Source organism: Camelus ferus, chromosome 25 (genome assembly GCF_009834535.1).
Source record: "Camelus ferus isolate YT-003-E chromosome 25, BCGSAC_Cfer_1.0, whole genome shotgun sequence".
NCBI classification, from domain to species: Eukaryota; Metazoa; Chordata; class Mammalia; order Artiodactyla; family Camelidae; genus Camelus; species Camelus ferus.
In genome coordinates, this window is record NC_045720.1 from 15,820,476 (window position 1) to 15,843,857 (window position 23,382).

Genomic DNA, 23,382 nt, shown 5'->3' on the forward strand with positions numbered 1-23,382 from the left:
TAAAGATTGTATGAATTCAAAGCCATACTCACATGTTCTATATCCAACCTGGGATGAATAATGCCATGACAACTTGCAGGCATGTGAAGCCCAGTCCCTGAACCTCAGCCAAAGGAATAGCTGAGCTGTCACTCAGAGCTCTGCATCTTAACAGTAACTGACAATCCTGTAAACATCCCATTCACCACATTTCTCCTCTGCTCATAAACCATAAGGGACTAAGAGAAGACATGACAGCTGTCTTCAAATATTTAAAGGGCTGCCATACAGAAGGGGGATTAGAAATGTTCTGTATGCCCACAAGGAGACAGATCTCAACTCAACTCAAGAAAGAACTTCCTAACAGTCAAGATTTCTATAGACCACTGCGTTGGGAAGTAGTGAGAGCTCTGTCAATGAAAGCAGATAGATGCTGGTCAACCCTCGATGGCATGGCTGAAGAGCCTCAACCATCCTCTTAATTGGTTGAACTACATGGATCTCAAAGTTATCTTCCAACTCCAGATTTTAAGATTATTTCTTCCCTCCCCCACCTATCTAATAACTATTCACTGGGCTCTTCAAAGCTCTCCATAACTCAACTGCACTTGACCTGTCCATATTTATTTCTCACTTCATCCCAATACAATTAACTATTCTTTCCCCCTACAATGTGCCCATCTCTGAGACTTCTGACTTAATTTTTATTCTCCTCACCCCTACCATCTCTTCCTATCTACTCTCTCCAAACTCTACCTACCACAATGCAAGATACCTAAAACGGGTTGTATTTCCTTGGACAATATACGCTCCTTTTAAAACACTTTTATATAAAGTCTGTTCTAAAATTTTACTTTCATAAGTCAATGCTAACCCATCAGAGGCTATTTTGCCTGAGAACCTCTATTTAAACACAAAACTTGCTCAACTTCAGGATGGCAGTATTCACATGTATTTTCAGCTCTGTATATAGTATTACGTGATTTGGCTATATGTTAAGTTGTTCATGGTGATTTTCTGAAAAATGCAACAACTGCATTATCCCTGTTCCTCCAATTCATCAATAACAAACAGATCCTGACATTTCATAATTTCTAAGGCTGAAACACCTGCTTAGTTTGACACCGACATCCCTCTGGGTATAGAAACAAGATGTTTAATAGAAAATTCTTAGACAAGAAGGAAAGTATCAATCAGACAAGCCCAAGCATTGCTCCAGGAAACAGATCCTGCCAAAATCCATAGCAGTGTTCACAGTTGTAAAATACCTGATTAAAAAAAAAAAGATATTAAAAAATATAAAACATTTTTAAAGATATATGACAAATTCTTTTAAAAATGAGGACATTTGAAAACTTATTCAAGACAGAGCTACATATATATTATATATATGTGTATATATTGGATAGATAGATAGATAGATAGATAGATAGATTACCACGGGACAATTCAAGGGTTAAGAATGATAAAGTTTGCTGGAAACCAACCGAAAAGGTGTCAAAATCGCTTTAAAATGTCTTATCAAGAGTGGTCGAGGGTTGAGGGGAAACAAGGTCTGTTGATAGGTGAATCCCATCCCCTTGCCCTCAGGAAAACCTTATAATTTAATGCGTAGGTATAATGTACTTTGCAGGTGTTCAATGATTATTTTATGAATGACTGATTCTGTCATGCTTTTTTGAGTTCCTGAAAACATGAATTATAATGCTTCACATCAAGGGAAAAATGGAATTCTGCTTTCTGCTTTTTTATGATAAAAACATTCTTTTCATAAAAATAGTCTTCCTTGATCTTCTTCAGGGGATTGTGAACCTCTCTCCATGAATCTAAGCCAAATACAAATAGTCAACAAACAGTTATTGACAATGTAAGACACTCTGATGCATTTTGCATGCTAATATTTTCTCTTTGAAAAAAGGCATTAAAAAAAAAAACAGGAAATGGAAAAGGAGGTAGAAGCTGACATTTGGCCAGTACCTGCTAGGCCCCAGGTATGTCACAAACGTGATAGCATTTAATCCTCCCAAGCCTGGTGCTCCTTATGACCACGCTGCTCATTTTGCCAATGAGAAAACTGGGGCTCAGCCAGGTCTATACGCCTAAGGTTACATAGCTAGGTAGGAAGCAAGGGAAGATTTCATTCCAAGGGATGTGTCACTACAAAACCTGTGTGCTATACACTGAGCCACACTGACCTCAAGAAGTAACAAGGAAATTGAGGGGAAAAAAGGAAAGGTCGGTATGGGAAGGAAAAAAAAAAATATTCTAATGAAAATGTTATTGTTTATCCTCTTAAGCCTCAGATTTGAAAGCCACTCATGTCACTTTCTGATTTCTCTTCTGAGCATGGTTACTCACAATCAGGGACCTACCATATGTCTCATGCCTTGAGCATTAGACATTGCTCATTGATGAACTATCTCAGGAGTTGCTCTGTGCTTCTATGAGATGCTATGGAATGATCAGAGGCCAGAGGTAAGGAGAAACAGGGCCAAATAATATAATCACTTCTGTTAGATCAGGGTTTCTCAAGCTTTTTAAAAAAATTAATAAATTAATAAAGTTAATTAACATCATTTGTAATGATGTTAAAGAACCAAAGAATTGAAGAACAGACAGCTGCCCATAGATATACCTACATCACTCAGAAACGGCTTCAACAAGTCTTTTTATTCCTCCCTCTTCCTACTTTGTCTTTTAAAATCTTATCTTTGACTTTCGTGTTCTACTGTTTTACCAAGTGCTGGCTGTGACTAACTTTCCATTTGTGCTCTTCAGAATAGTCTCTCATTCTTCGCTTGTTTTGAATATTTCTATGGCTTCAATAATTTTGTTGTTTATTTTAAAGTGTCTATGTAATCTTTCCATAATTGAAAATCATGGGATTCTGAGACCATCATTTTTTGTGTCTTCTGACTCATACTCCTAGTTTTACTTCTGTGTTTCAAAATTTTGGATTATAAACTCATTCTTGGCATTGCTTTCTCTGTGGCAATCTGCAGAATTTGAGCTGAACATACGTGCCTCAAATGTGGTTCTGTGATTGCTTCTGCCAGGCACCGTACTTTTACCAGCTCTGAGCAATTTTAAAACTAATTTCTTGACTAGAAGGACCCCAGAGTATGTGAGGAGTGTACATTTCAATGCCTAATCTGTGTGGGGCACAGGCCTGTGGTTATGAATTCTCAAGGAGGCCTTTTCCCACGCAGGACACAGGCATAGACAGAGGGGCTTCCTAAATCTCTTGCTTATGAGCAGGGATTTTGTAGTTCACCCTAGTGTTGTTGCTGGCACACAATGTCAACGGTCTAGATGACTATCATTATGATGATAATAAGGAGGAGGAAGAGGATAATAAAAGTCTTATAAGGGAAAAATGAAGAAGAAACAAAAGAGGAGGGGAAGGAACACTCACAGAGGATACTCTCTGGGTCAGACATCGTTCTTAACCCTTTAATGCATGAATTTCAATCCATAACCTAATCCTGAAGTCCAGTTTATGACTGGACTCAATCCTATCCCTCTCATCTCCGAAAGCCAAGATCTAGCCGACATTTGGCTAATCTTCTGGTTCCTATGTGACCCAAGTTAAAAAAAATCCCTACTCTTGTTGAACTGAACTCACAGTCCTGGGTTCAGTAGTTCTAAGACCCAGAATAGCTAGTGGAAAATGTGGTAAACTTTCAAATTGATCTCTTAACTGTGAAGCCAAGAACTATAAAAGTATTGTGGAAAGTAAGCAACCCCAGTAAGTGGAAATACAACGTGAGAATACTCCAGTGCCCTGGCTATCTTCAACCACAACAACTCAGCATAATTCAAAACTGACTCCTTTCCAAGAGAACATGTTGAGGACACACATTAAGTCCTTGCTGGACTATGTGACTTTCATGAGGGTGGAATCCTGCCTACCATGATCACCAATTAGTTCCCAGTGCCTAACTCAGAGCTCAGCAATAGAGGGTAATCACCAAACCTCTTCTGTGCATGGATTGTTGAATCAGTAACACGGAAGATTGGTCTATGATTATATTAATTCATGCAAACTATATAATCTAATTTTAATAGTCAATAGCTACATAGCACTTACTATGTTCTAGACACTTTACACATATTAACTCATTTCATATTAAGCACTGGTATTCATGTTTCAGGTAGGGGAAAAAACCCAACTGTAGGAGTATGAAGAGTAGGAACCCTTGAAGGTATATATATGTGAGTACATTCTATGCAATTCTCATTGGAAATACCAAAATGGACAGCTATCCTCAGAAAAATAATGAATTACTCAATTCAGAGAGTAATTCTGTTGCAACACATTCAAAAGTTTTAGGGGGTGGGTATAGCTCAAGTGGTAGAGCACATGCTTAGCATACACAAGGTCCAAGGTCCTGGGTTCAATCCCCAGTACCTCCTCTAAAAACAGACAAACAAATAAATAAATAAACAAACAAAACTAATTACAAAAAAAAAAAACCCTTTAAAAAAAGTTTTAAACATTCTAAAGCAAGAATCAGGAAACTTTCTGAAAAGGGCAAAACAGAAAACATTTCAGTCTTGGCAGGCTATGTGATGATCTCTGTCGCATCTACTCAACCCTGACATTGTGGGGAAGCAGCTATACATGACATGTGAAGGAATGAGCACAGCTGTGCATCACTAAAACCCATTTACCCATTTAAGAAAACAGAGGACTGGCCTGGCCCATGGGCCATACATAGTTTGCCAATCCTGGAAAAGAAAAACTTAAACCTGTCTCACTCCCCTCCCCAGAAATGAGAGCATTGGGACCCTCCCCTTACCTTCTCCCTGCACAGGATAAAAAATTCATTAAAAAATGCAAAGAGGGTCAGAGATCTTAATTTAAAAATCATTAGGAGGTTAAAAAAAAAACAAAAAACCCAATGCTACTTTTTCTGACTCATAATTTTTTTTTAAATCTGGTCCTGCATTCTTATGCAAAACATCAAAAATAACTGGAGAAAGCTGTTTGAATAACACAGAAGAAACAGCAGTTAATGCAAATGTGCCAATATTATGCTTCAAGGCAAATACCACTTTTGTTTCGGAGCTGGTTTGGGATTATTGAAGAAACACGTACCGTAGACTGAAAACAAGGAATTAAGTGCACAGCAACTTCTGTTAAGGATCTTTGCATTTAAACTAAAATTCTAAAATATTTGAAATATGTCTGATTGTATCTAAGCCACTATCAGTTTAGACTCTTGTACCAAAAAAATTGTAGATTGTAGGGAAAACCAGGAGCAGCATAGTTCAATGTGAATCATGGCACTTGCACATCTTGAAAGAGAAGCAACGGCAAGTGATGCATTAAGGCTTAGTTGGGGAAGGGCTTTTATCTCCAGTGGGCCCTACTAACACTCCGCCTCACTCTCCTGGGAGCCCTAACTCTGATCTGGATTGTCATCATTGTTTACAACTTACTTCTTAAGACAATTCTCCCATACCACCAGTGCCCTCAGAATCCTCACTGCCCCTGCATACACTTCACGGAAGCCCCCTTTAGTCTACAAACCTCCCAAAGTTTTTGCCTTCGCTCAGGGCTTCATCACTGCAATAATACTGTGAAACCGGCCCTCCTGATGGTGGGTTCAGGAAAGGCCCGTCCATAAACATGAGTTTAGTGAGTAAAGCAAATGAACTGCTGAATGAAAGGTCTTTCCACAGATGTTCACGAGGACTTATCAAATGTATATTAACATTACGCTCAATTTTCAGTGTCCGTTTCCCTATTTTTAGTTCACTTCACCTAGTCCTAGGTTTTAGAAGGGCAGGAGGAAGGTGTATCAGAGAAAAGAATGGAGAACTGAGGACATTTTAGGAATACCTAGCTATAGCTAAATTCTGGGTTCAAACTCTAGTCCGTGGGTGGAAGATAGATTTCATCTTGAATGTCATTCTTTAATCACTCTCTATCTTAAGAACAGTGGAAAGCTATTGAAGGGGTTTTAATGTGTGTGTGTAGGGACGAGGGGTCAGATAGAGTCAGATTTGTTTTGCGAAGATCATGCTAACTTCTGGGTAGAGAACAAATTGAGATCTTGTTAAATAATACAGTACACCAGGAAAGAAATGGGAACTTAGCTGAGTATTGGCAATAGACATGGAAAGAAATGAACAGAGTCTATCAGTATTTCGATAGAAAATAAACCCACTAGAACTTAGCAATGTATTAAATACAGAAAAGAAAGGGAGAGGGAAGTGCTGACAGTTACTACGAGTGAGGAAGGAAGGAAGGAGGAATGAGCTGGGGCTGAGGGAGATTTTCATTTTAGATGTGTGCTCTTCTGATGGGACCAATGGCCAGGGGTGTGTGTATTGCCTGGGTTATTAAAACAACTCAACCTCCACCCAAATAATCAAATAAAAAAAAAATCTGACCTTCTTCTGGTGCAGATGGTTTATTCCCATCTCCTTTGTCCACAACCTTGACTCTGGGTTTTGGTTCCTTTCTTTTTTCTAAATCTTTAACTGGAAGAAAAGTAAAAATAAAGCAACATGTTAGGTTAAAATCTAAGAGAAAATATTTGATGAGTTTTCACTAAAACCCTTGAAAGTATTGAGAAATATGAGTAGAAATTAGCTTGATGGTAGAATCTTATTCCAAAAGATTGGAATTGTTATTTTTGCTCATCTTTGTCATGGGAAGGTATAGAAAATACTTAAGGAATTACTTTGGTCAAGCACTCACTATGGACAGATGTATCAAATAAATTTAATCTTTCCTAACTGCTATAACATTCACGATTAACCGGATTTCAGACGTGAGAGAATGAAGGACCAAGAGGCTAACATATCTCATAAAACCAGAAAGTGTTGGCACAGGATTCAAGCCACATTTTCAGATCCCTGGACAAGGCCTGTCAGTTGGCCCCTGTTCTAGAAAGATCTTAGCCACAAGTGTCCTCATTTGGTGTTGGTCTATCTACAATAGAAGATGGAGAACATCATAACAGTTTCTTTTCAAACTTAAAAAAAAAAGTTTCCCTACTAGCAAGTAGTAGTATTTCTTTGTCACTTTCATTATGAACTATTCAGGGACCCAGACTGACCCTTGGTCTTTAATACATTCATACTAATCTAGTCCAGGACCTTTACGTCCCACTCCACAGCAGCTTTCCTGCTCTTGCCTGGCATCTTAAGTTGTTTGAGTCATTGCTAAATGGCAGCGACGTCTTTGCAAATAAAATACCCTGTGAAAAGGCAGAAAGGATCCCATGGCAAAGATATTTCATTTAGTTGTTGCGTTTACTTCATGGAAAACAGCAAACCTATTGGAGGGAGGGCTCTGTAGGGTAAGCAATGATTTCCTCTGCACTGACCTTCCCGCCTTCTCCAGGGTATTAGTCCATTAACTCTGTCCTTCTCATCTCTTCCTCGTCTTCTTTCTCCTGGCTTCCATCCCTTTGCTTAAAAGGTTTGAGACTTGCTGTCTGTCAAGGTCAGGTTGCTCTAGTGCTATCACTCCTTTCCTTAGAAACCTCCCTTGGCTTTCTAGTACTTCGAGATTAAATTCCAAGATTAAAAATAATAACAACAATAAATACAAGATGGCTTAATCCTGCTATTTCCACTGCCCTTCTAATTTTCTAAATCCACTTTTTAGACCTCATTTTCTGACTTCTTTTATAAGGGTTGGCCACTTTGGAACACCCCTTCCTTAAAATTATTTTCTTTCTCAGTTTTTAAAAGGCATTATCCAGGATTTTCTCATAATCCTCTGACCCCTCCTTTGTAGTCTCATCCCTTGGATCCTTCTTCTGCTTCCGTTCCTGAAACGTGATCATATACTGCATTTACCTTGTGTCTCTGTTCACCTCGCCTATAATTTTATCATCCTACAATTTTAATTCTCACCCTGCCATGGATGATTTCCAAACCTACATCTCCAACCCCACCCACACATAGGCCATGGCCTCAAATTGCTTACATTCTGTAAAAGAAAATAAGTCTGCAACTTCAATGTCAGGGAAGTTGTGCTTAAAGTAGAGATATATCTGGAAAAGAATTAATTCCAGAGGTGGAGATTCCAGGAAGCTTCACTGGGAAGGTGACATTAGAGCCAGACTTTGAAAGATGAGCAAGAGATTAGCAAATGTCATTCCAAAGAGGAAAATGGTGGCCAAAAAGGAAGTTTGCCAAAATAGGACCAAAAACCTTTCTACAGATGAACAAGAAAAAAATAACAGTCACCCTGAACTGGGCCACTAGGTCACATACAAGATGTAACACTTGTCACAGCAAGCTGCTGTCTGTCTCATGCAGGAGGCAAAATCAGGTAGAAAACAGACTATCAGGAGCAAAGTGGTATTAATCATAACAACAATAGCAACCATGCCCCCGCTGTGTGCTGAAGTGAGTTAATCCACACAACAATAGGCACAAATCATCACTTCCAGTGACAATGAATACATATATGTTCATGTATAACTGAAAAATTGTGCTCTACACTGGAATTTGACACAGCATTGTAAAATGACTATAAATCAATAAAAAATGTTAAAAAAAATAAAATAAAGTCTTAAAAAAAAGTCATCACTTCCATTTGCAAATGAGGATACTGAGGCTGGAAGTGGCTGAGTTGCTTGGCCAACTACGTGCACCAGATGTGGAATCACAACAGTTCAGAGATGCCTTTCTGTCTTCAAAACCCAAAGATTGTTTCTTATGTGTCCCTGTGTATCAGAAGATGGACTGATGAAAAATTCACATCCTTACACTAATTGCAAACTAATATCCACAGGATTTGTCTAAATCATCATTTTCCTGCATCCAAGCATGAAGGTTTTTCCAGGCAGGGGAGGCCAGGCTTTAGCTCCATCTCACCAGGAGCAAAAAAACATAACTGAAATGCAAAATGCAAAAGGAATCCATCCAAACAAAGTTATTTTAATTTTATTCTTATAAACTATTATTTGGGGAGAACTAATCCGTCTAATCTACCAATAAAAACAACACAGCTAAAAAATGTATATGCTTCCACGTAATTTACTAACTAACCAGTTGGACAATTTCACTAAGATTATTTCAGCAGAGCTAAATGAGCTGCAAACAAATGCATTTCTTCTTAAACGTTTTGATTAAGTAACTATCGGCAAAGCTCTTTGAGGCTGGCTACTTGTGTTTCTTATGTTGCTAGTCGGTGGAATATTTGAAATAATCAATTGCACCAAACCTGAAGACTAAAGTGAAATGAATTGTTTCTCCTTGTCCCTTTTACTGCTTCTCAACAAACTTTAAGAAACGTTATTTCCCTTACTCATGAAGGAATGTCGGAGGCCAGAAACTGAAGCACAGTGCCAATAAAATGAGACAGAAGGCTGATTTATATTGAAAATAACATGAAAACCTTTCCCAGAGCTTCCAGACACTGAGAATCCCAAAAGAATGTAACATTTAAAACATCTGTATGTCCCGCTGACAGGTGGATTTACCAAATGTCTCAGTTCAGAAGTTTCAAGAGACAGCAAATTAACAAAGTTGAAGGTTGTTTTTTTTTTTAAGAAAAATCACAAAATATGTCTCATAAAACATTACTCAGAAGAGAAAGAATAAAAGGAAGGAGGGGTAGAAAATCCATATAGAACATTGCTGCACATAGATTTCTACAACCCACGGCCTCCCTGATTTGTGGATTCACCCTTTAAAAGTTATTGTTATTTGAAGTTATGTCTGGGATTTACTTCAAAATAATATGGGAGAGGCGGGTGTAGGTGTATAGATGAAACAAGACTGGCCATGAGTGGTTAACTGTTCAAACAAGTGATGGATATGTAAGGGTTCATTTTAAGATTCTGCTGACTTTTTCAGTTATGTTTAAAATTGTTCTTAAGAATGAGTTGGGTTTTTTAGAGTCTCTCTGAACAATGAAGCAACACAGAAAGTTAAGTAGGACAGACCTCTTCTGTTTGCACTCACGATACACAAAACTCTGCCCTCCACGTTTGAAAGGTCACCTCCAGGAAGAGGGAGTTGCTGTAAGTCTCTGGTCATTAGAATACAGGGTCCAGTGGGAGCAGGGATTTGTCATGTTCCCAGTGCCTAGAATGGGGCCTCTGGCACTTAGTAGCCAGATAATACATATATATTAAATGAAAAAAATAAATGAGTGAATGAATGAATATCTCCTAAAAGGCAAAAGAATCAGGACATGTGTGGACAACTTTTAAATTCAGCATAAGGAAAGGATTTCTATGAAACAATGCAGACGTGGATTGGAGCTTTCCCCTCTGCTCAGAATGTATGCCAAGTCCTTTGTCAGCCCTACTTACTATTTGAGACCTGGCTCAACTATGAAGCCTCTCCCCATCCCATCGTAGCCCATTTTGGGGGTAGAGAGAGCAGCTCCCTTCACGGAATCCTAAAATTATTTATTGAGCACCTATTATGTGCTGGGTAGATGAGATATCTGGATAAGGCTCAGGGGACAGTGTCTGGGAGAGCATTTGAAGACTAAAATTTAAAGAATAACTAGGAGTACAGTGAAATGGGTAAAAAGAAGGGCAGAACATTAGAGATAGAAGGAACTCATAGAAGATTATATGAAATGTGTTTTAAAATCTTTTCAAATCTAAACAATCTAGTATTTTAACTTGTTAACAATATTTACCACAGACTGAAACTCAGAGCTTGGACAGAGTCCCATGGCAGCACTTGAAGACCTGTAAATACTTACTTCTGAATTGACCTTGGGCTGGCTTGCTTTCTTTGTCTTTGTTATATGCGATAATTTGAACTGTGTAGTTCTGGTCTGGCATAAGACCTTGAATAATTGCCTTTGTCGCAGTGTTCTGGAGATTCAATTGATTGGTTTTTCCACCTATAATAAAACAGAAAGATAAATCAGTTATAAGAAGTAGGTTAACTGTGTACACTAAGAAATTTTATTAACCAGCAGCCAGGATTTTAAAAAGTGAAGACATTAAAAAAAAATGTTAAATGTTGAATGTTACATGATACTTAAATTTAAGTATATTTTCCATTCCCATTTTCAGTTATGCTCTTTGTATTGGACAACTCAAACAGTTGTCTAAGTTAGATAAAAACACATTCACAAAGAAAGATCTTTCATTGTAACACACTATATTTTAGACACTAGGGAAATCCACAGTACAAGATTAGAAGACAGAGAGCCCTCAACATCAAATATACTCTTCAAAGAAAGACTATCACTCTAAAGTGAAGGAAAAGATACGGGTAGACTGAACACAATTATCTACACTGGAATTTTTCCAATGTTCTCTCTGAACTGAATCAAAGCATCCTCGAAGTATTAGCAATTTAATGATCTTAAATCTGAACTTCACTGGCTCAGGATGTTGAAGGAACCATTCATTGCCTGGCTACTTAAAAGTTAGCCTGATTCTTGAAAAGATTTCAAGCCCCCATTACGTCTCAATCAACTTAGACCAACATCTAAGGCTTTTCTGAAAATGCTATTGATGACATACTCAGCTTGTATGCAAAATTCCAAATACACCTTTCTTCTCTAATTTCTGGCAGTGATTAGTATGTCTGAGAAAGGGAAAGTTAATTTAAAACTTCTGCCCCTCTAGCAGTAACAGCAAAAAAAGCTCTGAAACTTGCTTAATTAATCAAGCACAACACAGATTACAATATATTTTGATCATATTCTAATAAAATTATTTATGTTAAGTCTGAAATACGATGTTCCTATCACCCATGCTGCCTGGCAGAACTGAGTCTTTTTCTCGCCAAAATCCAAGTCCTTAAATGCATTTATGTCCAAGATGTTAAGTTTGGTTTCAGAAACTTCTCCTACCGTTTAAAACTCATTTACAAAATGCACCAAATGAATCTTCCCTAATTTAGTGCTTCACTACATAAAAATTCCTTAGAAAATCTCTATGTAATAGAATCCCTCACTGAGAGGCATTGGGTGTATTATTTTAAAGACTTTGAGAATCCCGCAATAAAAAAAAAGTTTCAAACTCTGTTTAAAACAGCATTTCTCAAATTTATTTGACCATTAATAACCGCTTGATTATGTAATAGCTGTTAGCATCCTGACATATACCATGGGAAACGTCTTGGGAAAGACTGGTATAAACAATACTCAGAATGTGTCTTATAGTGCAAAAACATCTACAAACATTCTGTGTCTAGATTTATTTATTACTCCTTTTATTTACTCTATTTATTTTATGTTTGATCAAGTAGATACCACAGTGTCAAGACTTTTATTGGCTTGGGCCACTGCAGTAAGACACTGGATCACTAGGGGAAATATATCCAGTTTTCATGAAGAAACCATTTGTTTTGATCCTCAATTTTTATTTGTCATTGGAGGTGTTTAAGCAAGAGCTGGAGGTCTAGTTTTGAGGGGTGCTATAGCAGAGGGGACTGAAGGATGAAGCTGAGGCTCGGTTCAAAGGCCTAAGTCATCTAAGTCACTTCTAAGATTCTGATTCCTCAATGACACCTGCTTGGGAGAGTTTGGTATTATCAGCAATTAACCCAGGAAAGTTAAAACCCTGGTTACCTGGAGGGAAACTAAATACCTTTCAAAATCAGACGTAAGGAATTCTCAGAGGTATCACAAATTACTAACTAATACTTTGATCTTTAGGTCATAATAATACTCAACAATCTCTTAAACTTAAGTTTCCCATGATGGCTTATTTTAGAAACCAAACTATATTTTTAGAAGTCAAAGTTATTTCAAAATTGGGCAAAGTTCCAAAATGAAAATTCTGAACCAGGCTTGAGAATAAAATATTGCTTTCCACAAGACAGTCACTTACGTAGACCGACACACGGAAAGTTGGCATCTGATGTCACTGAACCAAAAGTCATTTTAAGAAGCCTGTGCACAATATTCGTTAATAAAAGAAGATTCCTTTTCAGTGACCGAGCAAGAAACCAGGTGTTTCATTTGCTTGTTTCTTTTGAGATTTTAAATCCACTACTGAGTAAGATGTCCCCATTTAGAAACAATAGAGCATCTGTCTGCCTCATTAAATGAGTTGGGAAAAGGTCTCCAACAGAAAGGAGTCCAGCTCCATATAACCATCTTTATTACCAACAAAAAGAAAAAAAACATATTTATATAAATACACATATATTATATAAATAGGCTATTATTAAGTACTTATGTACTATGGGAAATGGATTTTAGGGGAAGAAATGAGAACTGAGAGCTATACTATGAGCACCTATATAGCAATCATGGGTAAGACTTACTGGGCACTTATAATCTGCCAATCACTGTGCTAAGTGCTGTATGTTTATCAATTCATTCAGTCCTCACAATTTGCTTCCCAAAGTAATATGCATAGGAATCATCGATCTTGTTAAAATTCAGACGCTGATTCAGCAGGTAGGGTGTAGGGACCAATATTCTACATTTGCTCTCAGGTGATGCTGATGCCTCTGGTCCCCAGCCCATGTTTTGAGTTCCAAGCATCACAACAACTCCATGAGGTAGGGACTAATATTGTTTTCACATTTTACAGAAGAGGAAACTGAGGCACCGAGCAATTAAGTAACTTGCCCCAATGGATGACATTACTTATAAGTCATGGAGCCTGGTTTTGAACTTAAGCCACCCAGTTGTTGACCCCATCTTCATCTCCATGACACTTAGGAAGCAGTAGCAATTCCTTTACGTGCTCTGTATCGTTTTAGCTGATTATATGTGTGTAATAAAAACATAAAATGGGGAAGAGAAAAATTCACCCAAAATGTAATTTTAAAATTTTTAATTACTTTAATCTTCATGATCAATAAATCTGTTTAACCTTTGTTTTTCCTGCTCTAATTCATCATTTATTTTCACCATGTCTCTACTTAGAGTTTATAATTTAATGTATAATTGTTGAGTAATGTTCTATCAAGTTAATTATAATTTACTCAGTGGGTCACTACTTTTGGAGGTATTTTTTTAAGTGTCAATAGACCAAAAGTATTCATCCATGTTGGAACAGTGGTAGTGAGGATTTCTGATAGTCTGAAAATTTCACCCAAGGAGAATTATGGTGAGCCTGATAATTATTCTTTTGATTTGGGGGAACATTATTTTCTTGAGTAAAGGGTAAGATTTCAAGCCCAAAAGATTAAATACAACAAACAAAAAAACTCAAATGATTTCAAAGCAACACTTGGCACAACACATTTTTAGTTACCTGTGTGCAAAAAGTTGCTAATACTCTAAAAAATACAGTTGACTGTTTTTACCTCCAGCTGGAGTCACAAGAAGTTTGTATCCACCAAATTTCCCTCTTGGAGCCTTCCATGAAATCTGGATGCTATCATGAGATAATACATTATATCTTAACCTTGTGGGTGGAGCCACTGAAAAGGAAAAACAAAAATTGTTTAAATATTGAAACGTGTGAGCTTCCATTTGTTAAATGGAAAAGCCAAAGTAAAGTAATCAAATACACACCAGTTTTCATGTTCTTCCTACAGCCCCATTAATGAATTGATCAGTTTGCAAAATAACACAAACCCAAAAGTGTTTCTTACTTAAGAGACAAGCATTTTCCAAGTAGTAAACTGACCTTATGACAAAGAACTATGACTTAGGGTTAGAATTTAATACCCTAGTCTAGTTTAATAATTGAAGCCAACCTTGTAAAATGTTTTTATTATGTTATGAGGATGAATTTTTCTACTTGGAACATGTGAGATTTTGCAATCTACTCTACTGGGATCTGTTTTATGCTTTTAGGTTTTTCACTTTATTAATGCAGTATTTTTTACGAGAGGATAATTTAGGGCTATTACGTACCTCTTACGGTAATAAGACCTTCATTTAAAAATATTTGAGATTGTAAAGGGCCAAAATAAAACATAATAATAATAAAAGATAATCATTTTATAAACTTGGATTCATTCTTCAAGCGTAGCTGATTTATACCTTTCAGAAAGATACACGTCACATGGTTATGAATTACTCAGCATATTTACTCTTTTCTGGTAGTTCACAAAATGGGTAGGTCTGTATTACTTTTTGTGTAAGTCATTCAAACTTAAAAACGTATTTTTGGAATTCTACACCACATTCCAGAATTTCAAAAGAAATACTTTCATAAGATTTTTATTATATAATATCTAAACTAATTTGTCCAAAAAAGAAAATCTAAAGCCTAACAGAAAAGTTAGTGCTTATTACCCATTTTTATGCCTGGTCTTTCTTTCTGGGGAAGGAAACAGACATTCTCCTTAATAGGTATGTAGCATAACATGAGATGTGGACGTTAGTTTGATTGTTTGATTCCCAGTTTTGTCACTTATTACATGAATAACCAATTATGCTGTATACCAGAAACTGACACAACATTGTAAACTGACCATACTTCAATTTAAAAAATATTTATCCATGCGAAAAAAAAAATATTAAGCAAGTGACTGTGTCTTCTAAAGCCTTATTTTCTAGGGGAGGGGTATAGCTCAGTGGTAGAGTCTGTGTTTAGCACACATGAGGTCCTGGGTTCCATTCCATTAAAATAAATAAATAAGTAAACCTAATTACCTGCCCCACCAAATTAAGAAAAAGACAAAAAAAAGGTCTTATTTTTTACAAAAGGTGACAGTAATACTTTCTGCACAGGATAAGTGACAATGTTAAAGAGAATAATGGATATAGTACCTTATAATAGGTGGTCAATAAATATTGCCCTTCCTCCTTACTTCATCTAATGGGTGATCTCAAAAGCTCATTTAATACTCACAAAAGCACATTGCTACCCCAATTTTATATATAAGTGAAGCCAAGAGGAGCTAAGAAATTCATCCAAGTTCACATACTGGTGCACGACAATCTTTGAGCCCAAACAAAATGCTCTGTTTCTTTGAGAGCAGAGTTATATTAAGAAGTCACCCTTCATTGAACTAGAAGAATGAGTAATTTACTCCTCCACAAACTCTTCGCTCATGTAAAATCAGTAAGCACTGAAGGACACAATTTTTTTTTGGTGGGGGGAGGTAATTAGGTTTTTATTTATTTATTTTTAATGCAGGTACTGGGGATTGAACCCAGTACCTTGAACATACGAGGCACACACTCTACCACAGAGCTATACCCTCAGAGAAACTGTTACTATTTTGCTTCATCTGGAACTTGAGGAGAAAAAAATTTTTTATATGGGTTCTTATGGAAGAAAATTTAAAAGAAGAATTTAAAAAGGTTAAACAACATATCTAGTTTCTGAGCCAAATCTTGCCAGTGGACTGACAGGCATCACTGGCCGAGCATATTGCAAAGTTTTGCACGAATGCCCTGGTGGGAGAAAGTGGGCATGTTTGGGAAACGTCAAGTGGAAAAGTACTAGAAGCAGAATGAAGGCTTCAGTCTGACAGTTCCAAGAGGGTCACTTGATTCTGTCAGCATCACAGGTGTCCTGACATCTCAAGGAGGGCAAAGAAGTTAACAATATTCAGGATTCCTAGGTTAAAGATTAGAAATCTCTGTAGCATTTTCTACCCAGGCCATTGTTCTTTAAATGTGGTCTGAGTTTATAGCCTGCAACATCTTTTTTAGTCAATAGCTAACCTTCTGAACCTCCAGGAGAAAGTGATGAGGATAACATTGATCATGCCCTGATGACAACATGGGCAGTGCTCCGGAACCCGGAGGGTCATTGGCTTCCATTGAACTACTCAGGGAACTCCAGTGGGAAGGAACGGCAACAACGAAATCCATCAATATTCAACTTTTTTTTAAAAACAATTTACAAATACTTCATATGACTACAGTCCCATCACAACTACTAGCAAAAAGCAATACCACCATTTTCTTCTATCAGTGGACCCCATCTATTGCCTATGGGTGCCTGAACATTTTCACAATCATTAAAAGAAAATCTTGGTTAGGCATAAAATTTACATTTCCTCTAGGTTTTTGCCTTTAGGGGGAAAACACTGAAAAGAAGAAATGCCAGTTAAGAAAGAAGGAGGCATGAGGTCACAGCTTTGAACTTTAAAGTTAGCTCCTTTTTCCTTGTATGGAAGGCACTGGGACTTATGCCAAAGCAAGGGCAGCAAGACTGAAAGAAACACTGTAAGTGCAGTAGAGAAATAGTTGTTCTTATCTCATGGAAAAAAATTTGTGTATATTTAATACCAGACCCATGATTTTTTTTTTTTTTTGCAAGCACAAGAGGTGCTTCGATACATATACTTAACTCCCAGTAATAAGAATAAATGCTTGCACGAACTTGACTCAATAGTTAATTTGTGTCAGTTAAAATCATATCCTTTTTAAAAAGACAAAAGTCAAGAGTCAAGTTTGAATTCTGGCACACACCAAGAAAAGCAAGCCAATAAACTCATCTTTTATATGGTGAAGTCAGACTTCTATGTCGGGTAGGGCCAATTACAACATTTGTGAATATATAAACTTCATCCCAAAGGCGGATTGAGAAGGAAAACTGGGGAGGGTCCATTTGTTATCTTCCTCTACTGCAGGGTTAGGCTTGTTATTGAAAATATAGGAGTGTTTTTATTTTGCTGTGCTGTATTTTTTCAGAGGAGAGATCTTCTTTAAATTCAAAGAATTTCACTGCAATCATTCTCATAGAAATCAAATCTCATAGGCAGAAAAGGAATGTTTATGTCATTCCATGGAAGCCTCACTGGCATCAGGTACTTAGGAAATTTTATTTCATAATACAACTATTTATTAAAGGACTAATTTTCTGCCCTTCCTTCCTTCCATCCTCTCTTTCACTTCAACTCCACTCAAATGAAATCTTGCTGTTTTGACAAGTGACGACCTATGCAAAGTTTTATTTCTAATGAAATAGTCTCATTAATTTCTTGAAACACTACTTTTCACAAAGGAACACTGAAGTGAACATCTTCTGTTCTTCCCTACCCACGATCACTTCCCTTCTTCCTTTTCTAACAGCACCTTGGTTTTCTTCCAAGGAACAGCACTCCCTTCCCACTACATGGAGCTTTGGCTGGTCTATCAATCAGCCATCCTCCCTTGGCTAAGGGATGAGAAAATGACTCAAACCAGTAAGGCAGACTCTCCCAAAAATCTGAAACTTGAGTCTGATGATGGAAGGATGGAAAATAGCTCCAATCATTTTATTCCAAAGACTTGCCCTAAAAAAAAAAAAAGTCACTAGTTCCTAGAAACTATATCCCAAGTGTCCCCAGATTCCTACACTTTCCAAAGCTTAATTATTTAACTTTTACTATAATTATATGAACTACTTCATAGTCTACCAGTAATATATTTTTTGCTGAAACTGGCCAGAGAAAGTTTCTTTTATTTGCAACCCCAAATCTCTGACTAATAGAAGTGAAGTGTGGACACTAAGAGTGTTTCCCCTTCACAACACAGTTTTGGGTGTTAAATCAATGCAATAACCTATTGCATTCATTAAGCAAAAGACATTTAAACAGTAGAGAAGTATTTGGTTGATTTTCCACGTGATCTTTAAAACCCCCAAACAAACAACAAAACACAGCTTTTTAGCTCAGTCATTTTTCAATTAAATGCATTTATAGAACATTTGTTCTATAAATAAGAGAAATTAGAATTTGAGGGAAATTTACCGTGGGTTATACTAGAGGGTCCTTTTTACCTTACTTAGACTCTGAAATGTTATAGTCTTCATGATCTATTACAAAGATGGTAAAGACAGCAGTAAGGAAAATATCCTCAAACTTCCAAATATACTTGAATACTAATAATAGTCAAACGTAAGACGAAATGTATTAACACCGAAGTCTTTATAAAGTGAAATCTAGCCCCTGTGCAAAGTCTCCAAATTTATATTCTTTGATGTTTTTAAGTGACAGTTACTTTACCTTTAGTGGTTCCTTCTTGTAACTATCCAAAACAAACACTGCTAGAACCAAGTATAGATTTACTATGAAATTCTGACGAAGTATTGGTGCCACCATTCTGTCACATTATACACGGTTTTTTCCCTACAACCAACACACCATTACTCTCTCTGTGTTCCAATTCATTTAACAGCTTGTCTTGAAAAGAGGATGCTGGAATAATCCAGGGATAAACAGTTATTTGAGCCGATGTGGGTTCACATTCTCTGCCGAGGGAAAGTTCTTCATAAAGAATTACACGGAGAGACTAAGGGGGCAAAGTGCATTTGGCTGATTAGCAATTTAAGAGGACGGAATTAATTTCCTGTATGTCTTTTGATACTGACTATATTAGTTCTCCATTGCTGCAAATTAACAAATTATCACAAAGTCAGTGCTTAAAATAACAGAAACATATTATCTTACAGTCCTGGGAGTCAGAAGTCTGAAATGGGTCTCACTGGGCTGAAAAAGGTGTTGGAGGTTCTAGGGGAGAATCCATTTTCTTTCCTTTCCCACCTTCTAGAGGGTTCCCACATTCCTTGACTCAGCCCCCTTCCATCTTCAAAACCAACAATAGTTGGTCCAGTCTTTCTCACATGGCATCACTCTGACATTGGCTTCTCTGCCTCCCTCTTCCATATTTAAGGACTCTGAGACTGGAACCACATTGGGCTCACTGGGTTATCTAATCCAGGATAATCTCCCTGTTTTAATGTCGCTGATTAGCAAACTTAATTCCATATGACATCTTAATTCCACTTTTTCATATAATATAACATATTTAGGATCTGGGGATTCAGATGTGAACCTCTTTGCAGGCTACCACACTGACTTTTTTTTTCATTTTGTTCATGAGCATGACTTTCAAGTTGTCTATAAGAGTATAAGGTTTGAGAGTAATTAGTGTCAGCTAGCAAGCCAACACCCCAGCATTAGCAAAATACTGAACATCCAACACAGCCACATATAGCTTGGCAAATTAGTGTCAAAATTGGCTAACCCATAAGAACTCATCACTATGTCTGCTTTAAAAGTAGAAAATTAATCAAATAAAGCAATTCATATTATTTGTTCAAAATCATTCATGTAAATAAATGGTGTCCCGGTAAAAATAAGATTTGGTTTCTCAAAGGTCTGACGTACTTTGCTAAAAACCAAAGCCAATGCCATCTAAAGCCTTTTCTTACTGGGTTTTCTCCAGCATATGCCCACCATCTTCCTTCTTGAAAGTTTCTCCAGCCTTCACTTCTAGGCCACTACATTCCCCTGACTCTCCTTATAATTGTGTGTGTGTGTGTGTGTGTGTGTGTGTGTGTGTGTTTTAACACTTTCAATCAGTTCTTTTAAAAACCTTTTAATTATTGGTGTCTGCCAGATTTCATCCTCTCTTCTGTCCATTCATTGGGCCATCCCTTTCTAATTCTACCTCTAAGACTTCAAGTTTCCATAAGCAAATTCTCAACTACAATGCAATTCAAATATAATCACCTGCCCTTATCCCTTTCTCCTGAGGATCCACACCATCTACCAACCAGACATCTCCTTCCGGATGCCCCACCGCACTGCAAGATCCATGTATTTGTCTAAGACTGAATTCATTATCTTTAGCTTCCAATACTTGCTTCACCCTTTATTCTTTTATTAATTTCTTCAGCAAACATCTGCTAAAACTGAGGTATTTGCTCTGTACCAGAGATAGCACTAAAGAGAGAACCACTGCCTTTAATGAGCTTGGATAAATAATTGCGATACAAAGATACAGACATAATAATAACACAGGGGTTGAAATTAAAAGCCCCATCTACTCAGTGCTCCAGCAAAAAGCCTGAGTCATCCTTGATACTTCCATCTCTTCAGCTCCTTCCACATCAAATCAATAAACAAGTCCTACTTCTTCTACGTCTTTTTTTTTTTTTTTTGTATCTACTTCTACTTCTTAAGTGTTTCTTGATTTAATTCTCTTCTCTTTATTCTGGTTGCCTACATCAAACCCTCAACACCTATGTCCTGGGAAACAATACAATCTTCTAACAGCCTCTCTTAGTTTAGTAATTCCTATTCCCTAAACCCCGATGAGCACCGGCAATATTGCTGGTAGTTTAAAATCTTTCATAATCTGACTCCAATCCATCTTTCCATCTCTTGTCTTTGGCCACGCCGCCCACAAAGCTTATATTGCAAGTTGTCTGCTTGTACTTCTACTTTTTTAGTGGAGAGCAAGCTGCTGGAAGACAAAGAGTAAAGTTTTATTCAGCTTGGCATCCTGAACCTAACACATCATATGTTTCCCACGAATGTTAACTTGAAACAGAATTTGGCTAACAACATATATCTGGCAAACAGCATCCCTGAAAGCACCCCAGAAGAGCTCTCTATGATGAGTTACTCCATGAATAACCATGCCTGCATTAAGCCGGACTGAGATGGCAACTCTGAAGGCCTTGTGATGTGCCCACTTTTTGTTCCCAAGGACCCGTGTCTCATATCCCATAGTTAGAGGGTGAGTTATCGAGGATTCCTATGATCACATCTCTAACTGCAAAAGCTAAAAGCATTCTTTTCTCAGTGTAAATAAGGTAAGGAGAATTTGTCTACCTAAATCCTTGCATGAAATAGTTGTAAATATGATGATTAACTTCAAGTGTTTTAATACTATTTAAGCATGCAAAGAGTCAAGCTCCATTCCTTTCCAAACAAGTGGGCCTCACTTGAAAGAAGCAGGGTGTGGTGGTTCTTGCCTCTGACTTTTCTGCAACCTTAAATTCCAAGCATTAGACATTAACATTCCTTCAATACTTAATCACATTTAGACCTCCTTATTTAGCTGATGAATGACTATTTCAGCATCCACATTGTGATTTCTGCAGAATTACAGTGTTTATCAAGTAATGTCGCTTTGCACACTTCTACATATTGTGTACTTGTTTCAGAGATTAGCACACTTTTTTTGCATAAGGTCAGATAATAAATATTTTAGGCTTTGTGACCTACACGGTGTCTGTCACATCTACTCCACTTTGCCGTTGCAGTGCAAAAGCAGCCACAGACAGTATGTAAACTAATCAGCATGGCTGTGTTCCAATAAAACTTTATTGACAAAAGCAGATTTGGCCCCTAAGTGGTAGTTTGTCAATTCCTGGTATACTTTAAAAGAATGAGTGGGAATCAGAAATAAAGATGCAGGTTTCAATAATACAAATAGTAGGTTTCAAAAACTATGTTCAAATGAAACAAAGCTAGACATCATTATATATGCTTAAAAAGGCATATCAGTAGCCTCTGTCAGACCCTTAGTTACCTTTAGACTGCCTACTTAGTTTTAAAAAAAGGAGTAAAAAATAAGGACCAGATATGAAGTGGCAGAAGTATTTCGTAGACACTCTTTTTAAGTGATAAGGCATTGAGATACATATACACACAACTTATAGCTCCTTATTAATAGAATTGATTTTGCTACATGCAAATTTGACTTTACTGATTAAATTTGCATAGCATTTTCCAGAGGGACATTAAAAATGAGCTGTTTAACCAAGTGCCACAAAATCAATATGCTCAGTCACTGGTGAGGTCATAACCCCCATCAAAGTTGAGGCACATTTATACAATGTAAACAGTTGGTAACACTGAGTAAAAGCCAACATACGACCCTGCCTAAAAATACAGCTAAACCAATGAAGCACCAATCAGGTAAATAAAACAAAAAAATTATGATCAGCACCAAGATGGTTAGCATTCCAGATCCTAATGATAATGTTAAAGTTTTCCATTACCTTGACCCTGGACAGTGATGCAAAAGTAAGTAATTGCCAGAAAAGCTGGAAACAGCCAGTACTGCATCTTGCAATGAAAAATCTTCATCTTATTTCCTGCTTTTCACATGAGGTGTAGCAGCAGTCCTGGAAACAGAGAGCATAGGGATATCTTGAGAAGAATGAAAATAAAGTATATGCAGTCATCTGGAAGAGGTGAACAAGCCAACATGGATTAGTATTGTCAGGAAGTAATCCATTCCTTAGGGCATTGTTTATTTCCCTCTCAAGCAGAAACTGATGAAAGAAAGGATTTTGAGACGATGTTGTAAATAGAATGATTGGAAATATTTGGGAGAGAAGTTCAGGAGGGACTTTTTGACTCCTTTGTAAGACATAAATTGCACAGTGAATTTCCCAGATGGATAAATTCCAAAAGTATACCTGATATGAGCATTATGATCAGACTACAACTTCCTTGGCCATCATGAGTATAGACATAAGGACCTTTCTTCAGGTGATGAAGAAGCATTTGAAAAACCAGTTTGTGCTATTATTAAATCATTACTCAGCTTTCACTTCACTGGGCTGAATAACTCTTAATCTTTTCATCTTTTCTTATAATTTTTTTTCTCATGTGTGTGAGTCTGAAACTCTTCCAAGATCATCCTTTTTGTTAGAATGTTAGAAAAAGAAAAGCTACAAGAAAAAGAGAGAGAAATGAAAAAGGGGGAAATTAAGGAAGGAGGGAGGATGGGAAGGAGGGAGAGTAGGAGGGAGAGAGGAAAAAGGGTGAATGTTTGGTGTTAATTTCTACATGTCTACA

At 37.1% G+C, this 23,382-nt stretch overlaps 1 protein-coding gene across 3 annotated transcripts in view; it reads right to left on the bottom strand.

The window, feature by feature from the left end:
- COL14A1 (collagen type XIV alpha 1 chain) overlaps window positions 1-23,382 on the bottom strand; it is a 184,338-nt gene that overhangs the window by 148,496 nt on the left and 12,460 nt on the right. For all 3 annotated transcript variants that reach the window (XM_014560694.2, XM_014560692.2, XM_014560695.2), the window contains exons 2-5: window positions 22,578-22,703; window positions 14,197-14,313; window positions 10,676-10,819; window positions 6,382-6,471 (exon numbers count right to left, since the gene is read on the bottom strand). In XM_014560694.2, coding sequence (XP_014416180.1) covers window positions 6,382-6,471; window positions 10,676-10,819; window positions 14,197-14,313; window positions 22,578-22,665 — 439 coding nt within the window. In that variant the 5' untranslated portion in view covers window positions 22,666-22,703. The remainder of the gene's footprint in view (window positions 1-6,381; window positions 6,472-10,675; window positions 10,820-14,196; window positions 14,314-22,577; window positions 22,704-23,382) is intronic.